At 40.8% G+C, this 18369-nt stretch overlaps 1 protein-coding gene across 1 annotated transcript in view; it reads right to left on the bottom strand.

Moving 5' to 3' along the window:
• Positions 1–674: 674 nt before the first annotated feature.
• Positions 675–18369, bottom strand: part of LOC123770243 (CMP-sialic acid transporter) — a 35044-nt gene continuing 17349 nt past the window's right edge. Inside the window, exons 6-9 of the mRNA XM_069339944.1 lie at positions 6492–6620; positions 4094–4207; positions 3709–3881; positions 675–2993 (exon numbers count right to left, since the gene is read on the bottom strand). Coding sequence (XP_069196045.1) covers positions 3723–3881; positions 4094–4207; positions 6492–6620 — 402 coding nt within the window. The 3' untranslated portion in view covers positions 675–2993; positions 3709–3722. The remainder of the gene's footprint in view (positions 2994–3708; positions 3882–4093; positions 4208–6491; positions 6621–18369) is intronic.

An 18369-nucleotide genomic window follows, 5' to 3' on the forward strand; every position in this document is an offset into this window, starting at 1 on the left:
AGCGGTAAAAACTGCATGATCACAAGTTGGCATAAAAACCACAAATATTCCATTCAAGAACAGTCAAAAGAAAGAACAGAAACAGAGATAACAAGGAAGAAACAAAGACAAAGAAGAACACAGACAAAGTAAAATCAGGATCAGTGAAATCGGGGTGCCAGGGCATAGATAAAGCTAGCGAAGATAATGAAGGTAAGGCAGCGGGAGGACGGACCAGAGGCAGACTGACAGAGTCCAGTGCTTGAGGAGACATCGGAGAGGAGCGGTCAAGGAAATCGGGGGCAGGAAGGACAGAAACAGGAGAGTGCACTGGATCCAGGGCAGCATCCAAGAGAAGGCGTCTCTGCCACTGATATAGGAGGGGAAGAAGGGATAGTGTCGGAGTTAGAAGGTGAGGAATATATTGAAACCTTCTTACCCGCCGGGGAGGAAGAAGGAAGGGAGCCAGTCTTACGTTCCTGACGGAGAGAGACAGGCGTACCATCAGCAATGTACTGGGCAACCGCCTCTACAGTCTCACGATTGACAAAGCCCTCTGTGCAGGTTTCTGTGGCTCATTACAAGAGTGCAGAGATTTACGACCTTTGTCTTGCAAGACTTAATATGGAAGTGATCTACTGCAGTAAAAATGGCTTGGTCTTATTATAATGAGCTTAGGGTAGAAAAATCACATATAACACATGTGTTTTTATTTAACATATACCAGTGAACATCTGCAGTGGGCTCGATTATTATGTTCTTATGGTTTATTAGTAAGAACAAATCATTGGACCATTTCATAAAGTTCTTAAACTTCTAAAATTTTACTTTAACTTCATTAGAATGCGGTTGAAAGTTAAGTTGCATGTCAGTGTAGGCGTGGGGAGTGGACACTGGGGTGTGCGTTGACGTATCAGGATTACCCATCACTGTCTACGAGGGACTGAGGTCTAGTTGTTTACGCCCCGCCTACTGGCCCTGTTGAACCTGTTGAACCTGTTACAACTTAACTATTCTGACGTTCGGATTGTCGAATCTGGCCTTAACGTTGTGGCTGGAGGTGCTTTTTACAACTTGTTTCAGAGCTCTACACTTATTGACCTCCCGCATAGGGCACGAGTCCTCACATTCATTATGCTCATTTGCGTTTTCAGCTTCTACCTGTGTCCTCTTGTCTTACTTTCTCTTAATCTGGAGCGGTTATCACAGTCCACTATGTCCCATGTTTTGATCATATCGTCTCTGTTACTTCTATTCTCTAGGGTTGAGAGATTCTAGTCTGTGCTCATCACTTAACACCTCTGGGAGCACTCTTGTTGAAAATCTCTGTACATTTCAGTTTTGGTTTTGTGCTTCACAAGGTGCGACGTATGGGTGAAGTGCCTTGAAGCAGTCGTGATTTAGGTTTCTAAACGAAGTTTTTATGTTTTCCAGCGTCCAATATACTTCCTTGTTGTCCTGTTCATGTGTGTCTCCGGTGTTAGTGTTGGAGTTATGTCCATTCCTAAATATTTCTCTTTCCGATTCCTATAGTTGCCTTCCCGGCATGATATAGATGCCTCCTGGTTTAATTTCTCCCATTTCCATTTGCATTACCTTATATTTGTTGGCATTAAATTCCAGCAACCATTTGTTTACCCTCTCCTGGAGTTTGCCTATAGGTCCTACTGTGACTACCTGCAGTGTTCCTCTGTGTTTGTATTCCTCATCAGCTTTGCGGCAACTGGAAACATTTATATGTACATGCTCACTCCCTCGGGTAGATCGTTCACAAGAATTAGGAACAGCAGCGTCCCAGGACCAAGCATTGTGGGACCCCACTTGCTACAGTCAACTAGTTTGAACCGTCCTCTGTGACTGTGATTTTTTGCATTATGTCTTTCACGTGCTTTTTGTACCCAGTTCAGTGTTGTTCCAGTTATCCCAGTCTGTGTATCCATCTTGTACGCCAGCCTTTCACAAGGAACAGTGTCAAAAGTTTTTTTTTTTGCAAATCTAGGAAAACCTGTCATATTTTAGTTACCCTTTCACGGAACTCAAGTTAGGTTTGTCAGGTACAAAGTTCTATTTCGAAATCCTTGCTAACGTTTTGTCAAATAGTTGATCCTCTCCAGTTGCTCCATCATTCTCAACCTGATTTCTTTCCCCAACACTTTACAAGGAATACTTGTCAAAGACACCGGTCAATCATTTAGTGACTCCTGTCTATACCCTTTTTTTAATATTGGGACTATGCTTTACTTTCTCTACACTTTTCCTGTCGCAAGCATTATATAAAAATGTTAGATAATGAGTAACAAAGTACCTATATAGCCCCTTTCGGCAGTCATGATGAGATTAAATCTGGTCCCATTGATATTGTCACATCTAGTATCTGTCATGACTATAATATCATGCATTGATTTTTCCTGGCTTTACATCTCGCAGCCTTCCTTTCCATGCTGGTTCTACTCTAAATACCTCCTGAAATATTTTGTTGTGTTCCTCACATACCTCATTGTCGTTTTCAGTGAGACTTCTCCTTATTTTCTCGTGAAGTCTCGTTGTTTTTCTCCTTATATGGTTATAGAACAAATTTGGTTGGCCCTTAACTTTTGTCACAATGCCATTTTCAAACTGTCTTTGGTGTATTCATTTCTGGTGCTCTATAGTACCTTTCTACTGTCGTTTGTTACCAGCTCCTGGTACTTGTACCACACTTGTTCTCCTTCCTTCAACTTCCCTACATTACCTGTTGAACCAGGAGTTTACTTCTCTTGTCCCCCTCCTCCTGGAGCGGCATGAGCTGCTCCGGTATGAACCCACTGGCTACAGTATCCAAGAGCGGCGTTGGTTCAACGTTGATAACGTTGATTCGACGTAGAGCTAAAGTTACTCGTTCCTGGGTGCCCATTAGAAACGTGGGCGTGGACGCTGGCGTGGACGATGATGGGGGCGTTGATGTGAACGCTGGTGTTGACATGGGCGTTTACGTGGGTGTGGGTGTTGACGCGCGGGCGGGTGCAGGTGGGAGACTGTGGGAGACAGGAAAGATTGTTGATGGGGATAAACAATCAAACTAGTGATAAGACCATCATAATATCCATAAGGTTATCACGTTTTAATAGCTCCAAGAAGATAAAATTAAACTGATGCTTTACAAAAGATAACAGCAACTGTCTACATGAGCTCTGTATTATCCTAAACTTTCCATTCGTTAAGAAGTACTGTATATATATATATATATATATATATATATATATATATATATATATATATATATATGTCGTACCTAATAGCCAGAACGCACTTCTCAGCCTACTATGCAAGGCCCGATTTGCCTAATAAGCCAAGTTTTCATGAATTAATTGTTTTTCGTCTACCTAACCTACCTAACCTAACCTAACCTAACGTTTTCGGCTACCTAACCTAACCTAACCTATAAAGATAGGTTAGGTTAGGTTAGGTAGGGTTGGTTAGGTTCGGTCATATATCTATGTTAATTTTAGCTCCAATAAAAAAAAATTTCCCTCATACATAATGAAATGGGTAGCTTTATCATTTCATAAGAAAAAAATTAGAGAAAATATATTAATTCAGGAAAACTCGGTTTATTAGGCAAATCGGGCCTTGAATAGTAGGCTGAGAAGTGCGTTCTGGCTACTAGGTACGACATATATATATATATATATATATATATATATATATATATATATATATATATATATATATATATATATATATACTCACCGAGAGGGGCAGGATCAGGGCTCCTTGAAGATGAACTTTCTCTCATAGAGCCATATACCGAGGAGCAGGACCCCGAGGGACACCCCGAAGACCCAGCTGATGGTGAAGTGGAGCGGGAACACCGCCGCCGTCACCACCGAGAGCAGCAGGTTGTTGAGCGCCGCCAGGTAGTCCTGTAGTCAGCCCACACACTATATTAAGGCTCACATTATGGCTGGAATTATGCTCATTTTAAATGATCTCTTAGTTTGGGCTTATAACAGGGGAAGGGGGGGGGCTTAGTGGCTATACTTCAAAAGTTCTGTTAATCGGTAATTTGAAAACAGTTTCTCAAAACGTGTGATAAAGGCACTAACACACACTCTCTCGCTCTCTCTACTCTCACCTTAGCGATGCTATCGAGGCTTTTAACAATAAAAGGGACACAGAGCCCAGCCAGAGCTGACGATACCACAGCGGCCGCCACACGGACACTCATGATGTGGTTCTCTAACAAACTCTGTATGTAATAATAATTAACATTACCAACACTTGTATTATATTAATAATGCTGAAAATAACAATAATATTAATAACAACATGCAACAACGACCACAAAACCACTGATCCACGTATGCGAAAAAACACCTATTTAAAGAATTGGAGAATGCTGAACCAGTTTTCGGCTCAATTCGCCTTCATCAGAGCAAGACAGAGAGTGAAGATAGTCAAGAGCAACATAAAGACTCTCTCTATCTTGTTCTGATCAAGGGGAATTGAGCCGGAAACGCGATCAGCATTCCCTAATTCTTCAAATGTGTTTTTTTCCGCTTAATAACAATATATATGAAGTATGCAAGTTATTAACACGATTTAGAAGTTATATATAAAGATATGTTTTTTTTTTATTTTCAAATAATGACTATAGAATTTGTTGAGATATTCACTGGGAATTTATACGTAGTGATTCATTTATAAATTAACGTAATTGCATCCAGCTTTAAACAAGATAGTTAAAACTAGTCACTGATGCACAGTTACAGTGAGAATCTTTAAATCATGTTCTTAACCTTTAAATTAAATACTTAAAACTAGTGCAGATAATGATGTATATCATCAAGAGTCTCCTATTATAGTTGATAATAGATAAATTGTTATCACTTCACAATCGGGGATCCCAGATTCGATTCTCGGCCAGGATAGAAATGGTTGCGCGTGTTTCCTTTCATCAGATGCCGCTGTTCACCGAGGAGTAAGTAGGTACCCGGGTGATAGGTAACTGTTGTACTCACCTAGTTGTGTTAGCGGGGTTGAGCTTCGGCTCTTTGGTCCCGCCTTGCAGCTGTCACTCAGCTGGAGTACAGATTCCTGAGCCTATTGAGCTCTATCTTATCTTCATATGAAACTGTATGGAGTTTTCCTCCATCACATCACTGCCTAATGTATTCCATTTGTTAACTACAGTACTCTGACACTGAAAAAATCCGTCTAATATCTCTGTTGCTCATTAAGTCACTAAGTTTCCACCTGTCTCCCTTTGTTCGTGTTCCGCCTGTGCTAAATAGTTTGTCTTTTTTTCGCCCTGTCAAATCAGCTGAGGATTTTGTAAGTGGTGATCATGTCTCCCCTTTTGATATTGTGGGGTTGCATGCTAGGGAAGGTCATTAGTTCGACTTTGGGAGGGGGACATGATACAAGCCTATGTATACATATACGTAGGCTTCCAGTCCCGACAAAAACGAATTTACTAATAATGCAATAATGCACGCCCATACATCCAATGGGCGGCGGTGGAAAGTCATGTCAGGTACAACCTACAGTAAGCAAACTTTGGCTTATTTGCTTGCTGAATAACCACTTTCTTTTCTTTGCTGTTTAAGGTTTGTTTGATTATTCCTAAGACATTGTTCTTAATGTGTTTTGTTTACCGCGGCTCCCGCGAGTTGAGGAACGTCTACGTGCTTCACTGCTCCCATGTTTTTTCTTCATTAACGTGCTGCATGGTCGTGTTAACGGTATAATAATATGAATATTAATATTGATATTAATGTTAATATTAATATTAATATTAATATTAATATTAATATTAATATTAATATTAATATTAATAATAGTACGTTATGTAAAGTAATGATATGATGTATTTTGCTGTGGCCTGGGGAAATGTTCCTTAACCTAAGTACAGACTTTGTTTCCCCGACAAAGAGGAAACCCAATGTCACCTTGTCTCTTTACGTTGTTCACAATAAATACTCAAGTCTCCCGTTAAAAATTTCTAGTTCTTAGAATTAAAGAAAACTTTTGGCATTTGAAGGTAAACAAGTAAATTGTACCTTTTTTCTACACTCATTACTCAGAATACCTGAATTTATCTGAAAGCCCCAATCTTTAGTGGCCTCTACGGCAAAAGGAAGCTGGTGGCAAGTCGAAGGTTTTCCCGTTATTCCTGAGGATAATCAAGTTTAATTTTGGACTGAGCAATTGATATGATATTAGCATCAAGTTTTAAGTGTGACTAAGTATATAGCACATTTGACGGACCCGTTGTGTTCTTTTACCGAATTATAAAATTCTTGCTTGACTAACACTGCTTCCAGACTCTAACATACCGAAACAACATATTAAAATAACTACAAACTTGGAATCACATCTAAATAAAATGAGCATGACAATAAATGAACCGCTAAATATTATTTACAACCAGATCAGACCAGACTACATGACACTGAGTTAATATGAGGTGGAATATAAGGGTTCCTTGGGGAAGAGAGGGGACGTCAGGCTGGAGCGGGAGGGAGACTCGCCTCCAGTAGCTGGGGAAGAGTGGTGACATCCGTCTGGAGCGGGAGGGCCAGGGTCGCAAGCAGGGACCCACACATGTAGAGCCACACCTGCTGCTCACAGAAGCTGCGTTCGTCGTTCTTTAGCAGGATCTGTGGTAGTGGGAGGAGTTATCCGAGGCAGACATGTAAACCGTAGCAGATGTACTCTTCCTAGATGTGGGTGTGTGCGTGGAAGGTGTGGACAGTAGGGAGTGCACACTCGGGGACACTAACTATACACACTGCACCTCTCTCACTCGGGGACACTAACTATACACACTACACCTCTCACACTCGGGGACACTAACTATACACACTACACCTCTCTCACTCGGGGACACTAACTATACACACTGCACCTCTCACTCGGGGACACTAACTATACACACTGCACCTCTCACTCGGGGACACTAACTATACACACTGCACCTCACACTCGGGGACACTAACTATACACACTGCACCTCTCTCACTCGGGGACACTAACTATACACACTGCACCTCTCACTCGGGGACACTAACTATACACACTGCACCTCACACTCGGGGACACTAACTATACACACTGCACCTCTCACTCGGGGACACTAACTATACACACTGCACCTCACACTCGGGGACACTAACTATACACACTGCACCTCTCACTCGGGGACACTAACTATACACACTGCACCTCACACTCGGGGACACTAACTATACACACTGCACCTCTCTCACTCGGGGACACTAACTATACACACTGCACCTCTCACTCGGGGACACTAACTATACACACTGCACCTCTCACTCGGGGACACTAACTATACACACTGCACCTCACACTCGGGGACACTAACTATACACACTGCACCTCACACTCGGGGACACTAACTATACACACTGCACCTCTCACTCGGGGACACTAACTATACACACTGCACCTCTCACTCGGGGACACTAACTATACACACTACACCTCTCACTCGGGGACACTAACTATACACACTGCACCTCTCTCACTCGGGGACACTAACTATACACACTGCACCTCACACTCGGGGACACTAACTATACACACTGCACCTCTCACTCGGGGACACTAACTATACACACTGCACCTCACACTCGGGGACACTAACTATACACACTACACCTCTCACTCGGGGACACTAACTATACACACTGCACCTCTCACTCGGGGACACTAACTATACACACTGCACCTCTCACTCGGGGACACTAACTATACACACTGCACCTCTCACTCGGGGACACTAACTATACACACTGCACCTCTCACTCGGGGACACTAACTATACACACTGCACCTCACACTCGGGGACACTAACTATACACACTGCACCTCACACTCGGGGACACTAACTATACACACTGCACCTCACACTCGGGGACACTAACTATACACACTGCACCTCACACTCGGGGACACTAACTATACACACTGCACCTCTCACTCGGGGACACTATACACACTGCACCTCTCACTTGGGGACACTAAGAACAGAGTACAAAATGACAAATTACTTTGTGCTCCTGATTTTAAAAATAATTTAGAATTTAGACATGCGATGACTATGTTGTTGACTCTATGGTGATGACTCTATGGTGATGACTCTATGGTGATGACTCTATGGTGATGACTCTATGGTGATGACGCTGTGGTGATGACTGTAACGACTGTGATTAGGTAATGACTGTGATGAGGTAATGATTATGATGACTGTGATAAGGTAATGATTATGATGGCTGTGATGAGTTAATGACGGTGATGACAATGATTAGGTAATACTGGTGATGACTGAAGAGGTAATGCTGGTGATGACTGTGTTATGACCCCTGCCTAACCAGTTCAGACGGGATACGCTGAGGTCATATATTTAAGTGTCAAGTGTCATTATCTATTTTAAAATGGCATTATATACACGTGTATTGCTTTGTATTCTATTATACTTATACTATATGTTATATTTCATGCTGTGTGCAGTGCTGCCGGAGCTCGCTGGAACAGTGATGATGGAATGGGGAAAGGGAGAGAGAATGAGGGGGGAGGGAGAGGAGGGCTTGTGGGTGATGGTTGATCGTGGCAGGAAAATAATAGTATTACATGTTGACCAGACCACACACTAGAAGTTGAAGGGTCGACTGTTGGAAATTTCCAACACCGAATACAACACTGTTTTATTCTCATTAATTATTACTAATTCTACTAATCATTGTAGTAAGTAAAATTAACCCAACGTAGAATTCACATGTACTAATAATTACATCTGTACAATAGGCTAGAATTCTTACGTCACCCGACGCCAGTATTGCGTCAGATTTCATTGTAATAAACACATTTATATCCAATGTGCCTGAGAATTGAATTCGATTCTCTATAACAAACGGTGTTCTGTGTGATAATTAATTACAGATAAATTGACTTCCAACTAAAGCCGAATGGAGCGTTAAAGTCATAGCAGTTATCTAGTAATAAAAATTAACGTCACGCGTGAATGCCATGGAGAGACATTAATTCTTCTCCATTATATGTTTACTCTCACTGAACTGGCAAATAATAATATTTAACTCTCCCAAATAATAAACCCGTCCTGACTCGAGCATTTCAAGCACAACCGCGAGAAATGCTAATATCCATAATAATAACTTGGTTAATGAAAGCGAGACGCGGAGCGGGGAGGGAGAGGACGCCAGTGCACGTGTTGAGACGCTCCCGAGCGGACCTGTTCACGTAGTGCTCACGAGGAGACGCCATTACCCAGCCATCAGGGTAAACGCTATCCATTCTCCCGAAGAAAATCGCCACTGTGAGGCGTGAAGAACCTTGCAGACAATATCTTCACCTGGTGTCAGTGTCATACAAGGAACCTATTAAATCTGGTTCTTTGTGACTCCACGTGACCGGCCAGTGAAGCGCGTCATTATCCAGGATAGGTTAAGCCAGAGCCTGGGACGCGAATTTCGGCAAACTTAAACTTACACAGTGCCCATATTAGCTAAGTATCTTATCCTTATTTGATGCATCTGATAGGGTGTAGAATTATAGCTGGGTAGTTTGTCGTGACGACGCATAACAACAACAAATCACAGGTCATTATCCTTCACCTACTATTAATATTAATTTATTGAACATAGAAATCCAGTAGTTTAATTACTTGCTACTGTAAACATTTATTTTGCAGCATGTGAGAAGAATTCTCCTAGCTGCCCACTCCCATGTTATCCAGCTCCTAAGTGTTCCATGCCGAGCCCAGGAGAATTAGAGGAAGCGTCGTGACTCAGTTTAAGGAATTGTCATTAAGCTAAGATTCCTTTGCATTCCTCTAATTTATTATTTGTAATTCTTTACATGCAGAACTCTGTTTATTGGATTGACATGTGTTTATTATGATTATCATTATTATATTCATAATCTATGTTCCCATTAATGATAATGACAATGATTTCACAATTATTCATAGGATTAGATTATTATATCTTGGATTAGTGAACGAACCACACTAGTTCCTGGACGTACTGAGTTCCAGTAATAAACCCCCAATGTAGGTGTTTGAGGTTTGATTCATTTAATTATACAGCCCATTAATTATTTCTATGATCATATTCTCTAGTATTTTATCCATAGTCACTGGTTCATCTAGGAATTATCAAATGATCATAATTTCTCAGTTTCCCTCTTTACTATAAAAGCGGGTGGTCCTTCGTAATTTAATTTACTATATTAATATTTAAATAATTAGATTCAAGCCCCAAATGTCCCACATTATGGTCCTTCGAACCGGATGGGCATTAAATTTATAATTACAAATATTAATCATTAATAACTAATCCTTGTGTGACATAAGCTAGACTAACTATTTAATTAATTGTGTCAACTAACAGTGTAACACATCAGTTAGTCTAGATCACACTAAGATATTGCTACTTTCACCTCATGTATAAGGTAGCTTTAGTGGGTCATAGCCAATTACCCACAACACTTAGACCTATACCTCACACAGAGGTGAGAATCTTTAGGTCACCAGGAGCAACAGCTCATAACTTTTATAACAACTCCACACTAACACCTGCGTTAGAGTGGCCTCACCATCTAACCATTATATACTTAGGTGGTAATGACATCCATCCCACTCGTCATCCAGCTGAGGTGATCAAACACCTCAAAGCCATAATTTCTTCTTTCAAGCTCATCAGTAAATCGGTAGTATTCACATTAGTGGAACCTCGCCAACCAAGTCAAGATAATCGTTGGGGAGTAACCCCAGAATACTACCAGAGAGCTGCTAAGTACATAAATTTCAGGCTGAAAAATTAGTGAGATTGGATGCCACTTATATCCAATTTACAGCCAGAGCTTATAGACAGAACCTGACCAGAGATGGTGTACACTTGTCAGGTGAGTCTAGGTTGCATGTGGTTGACAAGTTAATTAACACCATCAACCATCACAAACGGCTGTGGCTAGCAAGCCAAACTTAACTGTACATAATTGTTTCACCTGTGTGTGCAAGAGCACTCTTATAAAACAAAAAAACCAAAAATACAGCACAATTATATTCACCTTACTGCACCACAATAATCTTTACCAATATTATTAGGTAGAATTTAGGCTGAGATTGTGCTGAATTTGGTACAAGCCCAGACTAAATAACTTTATAGTTCTTAGTTAGGAATTATCACGACTAGACCCAAGCTAGTCAGTAGTGTATGTATTATACTATTTGTGCTGACCCTAAACAGGGTGGGATTAAATTTGAGATAACTCTGATTGGAGTGTCTCCATAATATTTCTCTTGTATGCATTATTTTGTGTATCTATTTTGTGTATTGCTGGATAATCTCCACTAACTCTGATGGTGATATAGAAGAGCTAACCGGAGGAGAACTAGTGGTGAAGTTCAGACAGTGCACAAAATATCTAGCTATTTGTTGTTAGGTAGGTAGGTACATTCAACCTCAAGTGAGGTAAAATATAAATAGCCACCTTAAATTAGGCTACATTTAATGTTACTTGTCCACTAATGAACAAGTACCCAAGCTTCATTAGTAATACATATACTAATCCCATGAAGTTTGGACATAAACCCAACATGGCTACTCCTGAGCAATTGAGGAGAACCTACATTGGCCTTAAAGGTCATTTGACCAGATTAATTAACAAGGCTGAGGGCTTAACTAAAGATACTCCCATTGACTCTTACCACTTAGAGACTTCAGTTAGAGTGGCTGATCTGAAATTTGATCAAGTCAAATCTACAGGTCAATCTTACCTTGATCTGCTAAATACTGTAGAAACCGATCCTGATCAAGTAAGTCAAATTGTAGACGACATCTCCCAGTATGAAGAGGAGACTCAAGATATAATTATCAGGCTATAATTATAGATATAATTATAATAATTATAATTATAGATATAATTATATATAATTATAGATATAATTATCTAAATTAGCAAAACAATCTGGATCCAATACCAGTAACACAGGGTCTCACTTCAATAACCAACTACCAGAGGTTCGTTTACCGACTTTAGACTTACCCACATTTTCAGGATTAGATACAGAAAATTGGGACAATTTTTGGACTTACTTTGAAGTTCACATCCATAAGAAGCCGTCTCTAGACAAGGTTTCTAAATTTTCATACCTACTTAGTCTTCTCCAAGGAGAGGCTAAAAAGGTCATACATAACCTCACTCTTGATGAGATTAATTATGAGGAAGCTATAAAACTCCTGAAGTTGAACTATTGCAACAAAGAGTTAAGTATAGCTACCCTCTATTATCAATTACTAGATCTGAATGCACCAAATAGTAGACCAGAGTCACTTCAAAGCTTCAGACTAGAAGTAGAGTCTCTAGTAAAGGCCTTAGGTACTAAAGTTAATATACCTGCTTCAGAATGGTCTATCAAGTTACTATTACAGAGGAAATTACCTCGAAATGTCTTGACAGAGCTCTGCTCACATTATAATACCGAGTTTCTCACTCTTGACCAAATTTTCGAGGGATTGAGGATCACGGTTAACAGGTTGAAGACTCATGATAAAATTAAACCTGAGTCTAAACCAACTAGTACTGATATTTCAGTCAAACCTAAACAGACTCAGAGTAAGTCTAATAAATATAAATCCAAAACAACTCCATCCACTGGGAAAAGAAGTGGAAATGTAGGTACATATTCGGTGTCTCCTTCTGAGATAACCAATGACTTGTCTACTAAAGAGACTAAGTCTATTAACCAGAGAAGGTGTCTGTTCTGCAATCAGGGACACACCACTTATCAATGCTCTGTTTATCCTACTTATAATGTTAGGGTTAAAAGGTTGCAAGAATTACACAAGTGCACCAAGTGCATGGGCTCTCATGATCCCAAGAAATGTGCAGTACAGTTACGTTCCTGCAGCCGCTGTAACCAAGGTGTACACCACTACGCCTTATGTAGAAAATCTTCTACACCAACCATGACCACTGGGGAGAATTCTACGAATTCTACCGCAGTGCAATATTGCAAAGTGCATCAAGAAGTAAATGTACTTGCTACTGAGTCAGGCAATAATACTACTCTGCCTACAGCTCAACTTAAACTAATAAACCGAAGATCTAGAATTAACACTAGAGGTCTTTTTGACCAAGGTTCACAGAAAACCTTCATTACACAACAGTTGGTAGATGAGTTAAATTTAAAACCTGCCAAAAGTGTGAGGTTAAATATTTCTGGTTTCTTGTCAAATAGTGGACCTCGTGACTACAAGGTAGTTAAAGTATTAGTAAGACTCGGATCTTCTACTAGTCCAATACAAGCGGTAGTAGTGGATAAACTTCCTACAGACCTGCAGGTCACAGGATTAGCTCGCACTGCGAGACATCTTAAACGAAACCGCATGAGGCTAGCAGATTATAAAATAAATTCTGACTGCCTCACAGATGTTGGAATACTTATAGGCGCGGATCATTATTACAAGTTTATAACTGGATGCACTAGGCAACATGGAATGAATTTGTTGTCGTCCGCAGGAGGCAAATTGCTTACGGGACCGGTGCTTTTCAGACAAGGTCCAGCGTCCACAAACCAACAATCCAATAACATAATCGTGGCGTGACTAGGCTTGGAGCAGTCACCCCTACGTTTCAGGGAAATATCTGAGGATATTGAGTCTGACCCACCAATACATCGTTTGTGGGATTTACACTTTAGGCATTATCCCTGAACAACCAAGTCCTGATGATACGTGGACTTACCAGCAATACCTGGATACAGTTGTCTATTCAAATAAACAATACTGGGTAAGACTCCCATGGAAGTTGGATCATCCACAACTTCCAGTTAATTATTTTATGGCAGCCTCACAATTGCAGTCTCAATTAACACGACTGCAGAAGCAGCCGGACAAACTGAACATGTATCATCAACTTATCCAACAACAACTTAACAGTAAATTCATTGAAGTTGTTGAACACGATGACCGAAAAACAGGTCATTATTTACCTCATCACGCTGTGGTGAAAGACTCATTGACAACACCTATTCGTATTGTCTTTAACTGCAGTGCTAAAGTAAAGCCAAGCAGTGTGTCTTTAAATGAATGTCTCCAAACGGGACCTAGCCTAACACAAAGGCTACATGATGTGTTGTTACGATTTCGCACAGGCATTTTTGCCTATACAGCTGATATCAGCAAAGCCTTTCTCCGAGTAGGTTAGCAGGAGGAAGATCGTAACTACACAAAATTCCTCTGGATTAAGGATCCACTGGATCCTAACAGTGAAGTAATTACCTATCGTTTTGCCTCAGTATTATTTGGAGCTACGTCCTCACCGTTTCTTTTGCAAGCAACATTAGATACACATTTGAGGAAATCAAACAGCCCCTATAAGGCAGACATTAGCGACAACTTGTATGTCGACAATTTCCAGGGGACAACTAATGATCAAGCTGATCTGGTAAAAATCTACCATGAGGCTAACCGTGAACTATTAGGAGCCAATATGCCACTACAGTCATGGGCCTCAAATAATAAACTGCTTAACCAGGTAATCGAGAAAGAATTTCCAGATTATCAGGTACCCAGTCAATTAAAGGTTCTAGGCGTGGAATGGAACACCAGCACTGACGAGATGAATGTCAAGTCAGTATAAACTGATAATTCATCCCTTACCATGAGAACACTGCTCTCGTTTGTCAGTCAACCATTTGACCCTTTAGGCCTACTTAGTCCTATATTAATAAGGGGCAAACTCCTAATGCAGGAGTGCTGGCAGAAACATATGGGATGGGATGATCCGTTACCAAGTGAGTTACAAGCTAAGTGGCAAATACTCTCAACGGATTTTAATCAGTTAGGTGTTTTGAAATTTCCTCGTAATGCTTCAGGACCAAACTTACCCACCAATTTGCACGTTTTCTGCGATGCCTCTGGCAAAGCATACGGCGCAGTAGCCTATTTAGTTAATAGTGCACAATCAATTTTGCTCACATCTAAAGCAAGAGTTGCTCCCATTAAGAAGAGATCTTTACCTCAAATGGAGTTGACTGCATTGCTGGTGGGAGTAAGATTGGCTCATTGCCTGACAAAGACGCTCAATAATATCCACTTTGGTGAGATTGTAGTGTAGTCAGACAACGAGGCAGTCTTACAATGGGTAAGAAACAATAACAACAAAACTCCCTACGTCAGTAATCGTGTCAGGGAGATTCATGAGTTATCTGCTGGATATAAATTCAGACATGTTCCTACTAAGGACAATCCTGCAGATTATTTATCAAGAGGATTAACCTTAAAACAACTTGTCAAATCTTCGCTGTGGTTCAATGGACCTTCATGGCTTGTTGGTGGTCAGTGGCCCAAACAAAAGCCACAAGTCATAGTGACCAATATCACCACTCCCATGAAAGAACCAGAACCTCAACGAATATTAGCCATTGATCCTCACCATTATTCTAACTTAAGCAAATTATTACGAGTGACTGCACATGTGTTTGATTTTCTTGCTAAGGTAGGAATTCGACATAAGTTTCCCAATCCTATTCTCTACTGGATCAAACGTGCACAACAAGAGACATATGGAAGCGAATATGAAAATCTTCCAGATAAATTAACTAAGTCTCTAGGTATCTGGTATGATGCCAACACTCATAATATTCTACGATGTGGAGGACGTTTGCTTCATGCAAAAATTGATTTGGACACAAAGAATCCAATTCTTCTACCTCGTCACCACATCATCACTAAACTTCTTGTCTTACATCACCATCAATATGGTACTTTACATGGTGGAGTTTTAGATACTCTCACCGACCTTAGACAAAAGTACTGGCTTCCTCAAGGTCGTCAGACAGTTAAGTCAATTATTAAATCTTGTGTAATCTGTAAGAGATACGACGCTAGGGTATGTCCTTACCCAGGACCTCCACCACTCCCCGAAGAGAGAGTGGTTCATCTTCGTCCTTTCGAAACCACTGGTGTTGATTATACAGGAGCCTTACTCCTCACTGGTAACCCAGATAATATACCAGTGAAAGCGTACATTTGTCTCTTTACGTGTGCTACAACCAGAGGCGTACATTTAGAAGTCACTTCAGATATGAGTGCTGAAGCCTTCATCCAGGCCTTCCGCAGATTTGCTGCTCGCAGATCTTGTCCCAAATTAATGATATCGGACAATGGTTCCAATTTTGTGGCAAGAGAAACTTGTTTGCGAGAAGTCTGGAACCACCCAGAAGTACAGTCAGTCCTACAGAGACGACAATGTCACTGGAAATTCATAGCACCGAGAGCCCCTTGGCAAGGTGGGTTCTATGAGCGAATGGTAGGCACAGTCAAGAAGTGTCTAACGAAAACTTTACACCGACAAAAGGTCAGTTACTCAGAACTCCAAACTATTGTTGTGGAAATCGAGGCGCGAGTCAATAACCGCCCAACAACCTACCTGTCTGATGATTTCACCCAGAGAGAACCTCTGAGTCCCTCACACTTGATCAATGGAGGTCTACTGAGCCCTCTCATCCCTTTAGCCGAAGAGGACCCTGTAGACCCGTCACATGTGACCAGAGGAGACTTGGTGGAAAGCTACCAGCATCTCTCCAGAGTTATTAACAGGTGGAATGAGGTGTGGACTCGAGAGTACCTCACAGCTCTACGAGAGTACCACTACGGAGCTTCGAGTCCTTACAATAAAGTGCAATTAAAACCAGGGGACCTAGTACTACTCGACAGTGATGGACCAAGGTCAGAGTGGCCTATAGGCAAAATTGTTGCCATTCATCCAGATCATCAAGGTGTCCTGAGAGTAGTTAAAGTTTTATGCCGAGGCAACACTACTCTAAAAACTTTAGAGAAGCTGGTTCCCCTTGAATTGACTGAGCGAGAATATCAGCCAGATCCAGTTTCCCCAGTAATTTCCGAGGACAGTAATTCTGATCCTCCAAGCAACCGCCCCACTAGAGCTGCTGCTCAACAATGTAGGCGGAATTTGCAAGCCTATTACAACTCTGAAAAAGAGTAATTCCCTTTACATTCCACTTAGATAACTATGATGATGCTGCGATGTGATATCACATAACAAACCATTACAAGTCACTATGACCCAAGATATTCCCATCACAGTAGATTCTGTTGTTTAAATTGTGTGATTTAAAATCTTTAATTATTGTGTAGGCTATAAATAACATGTTTCATTTGACATGTAAATAGCAAGACTTGAGTTTCTTGTAAGTCCTTGATAAATACGGGACGTTCGTTATGTGTGTACTAACATACTAACATATTAACCTACTAATATACTAATATTAATACCAACTTCGGGATAGGTCAGTACTCCACAGTACACTATGACCCTAGAATCCTCCCCCCGGAGTTATGTTGGAAATTTCCAACACCGAATACAACACTGTTGTATTCTCATTAATTATTACTAATTCTACTAATCATTGTAGTAAGTAAAATTAACCCATCGTAGAATTCACATGTGCTAATAATTACATCTGTACAATAGGCTAGAATTCTTACGTCACCCGACGCCAGTATTGCGTCAGATTTCATTGTAATAAACACATTTATATCCAATGTGCCTGAGAATTGAATTCGATTCTCTATAACAAACGGTGTTCTGTGTGATAATTAATTACAGATAAATTGACTTCCAACTAAAGCCAAATGGAGCGTTAAAGTCATAGCAGTTATCTAGTAATAAAAATTAACGTCACGCGTGAATGCCATGGAGAGACATTAATTCTTCTCCATTATATGCTTACTCTCACTGAACTGGCAAATAATAATATTTAACTCTCCCAAATAATAAACCCGTCCTGACTCGAGCATTTCAAGCACAACCGCGAGAAATGCTAATATCCATAATAATAACTTGGTTAATGAAAGCGAGACGCGGAGTGGGGAGGGAGAGGACGCCAGTGCACGTGTTGAGACGCTCCCGAGCGGACCTGTTCACGTAGTGCTCACGAGGAGACGCCATTACCCAGCCATCAGGGTAAACGCTATCCATTCTCCCGAAGAAAGTCGCCACTGTGAGGCGTGAAGAACCTTGCAGACAATATCTTCACCTGGTGTCAGTGTCATACAAGGAACCTATTAAATCTGGTTCTTTGTGACTCCACGTGACCGGCCAGTGAAGCGCGTCATTATCCAGGATAGGCTAAGCCAGAGCCTGGGACGCGAATTTCGGCAAACTTAAACTTACACAGTGCCCATATTAGCTAAGTATCTTATCCTTATTTGATGCATCTGATAGGGTGTAGAATTATAGCTGGGTAGTTTGTCGTGACGACGCATAACAACAACAAATCACAGGTCATTATCCTTCACCCACTATTAATATTAATTTATTGAACATAGAAATCCA

The sequence above is a fragment of the Procambarus clarkii genome, chromosome 42 (genome assembly GCF_040958095.1).
Source record: "Procambarus clarkii isolate CNS0578487 chromosome 42, FALCON_Pclarkii_2.0, whole genome shotgun sequence".
Classification (NCBI taxonomy): domain Eukaryota; kingdom Metazoa; phylum Arthropoda; class Malacostraca; order Decapoda; family Cambaridae; genus Procambarus; species Procambarus clarkii.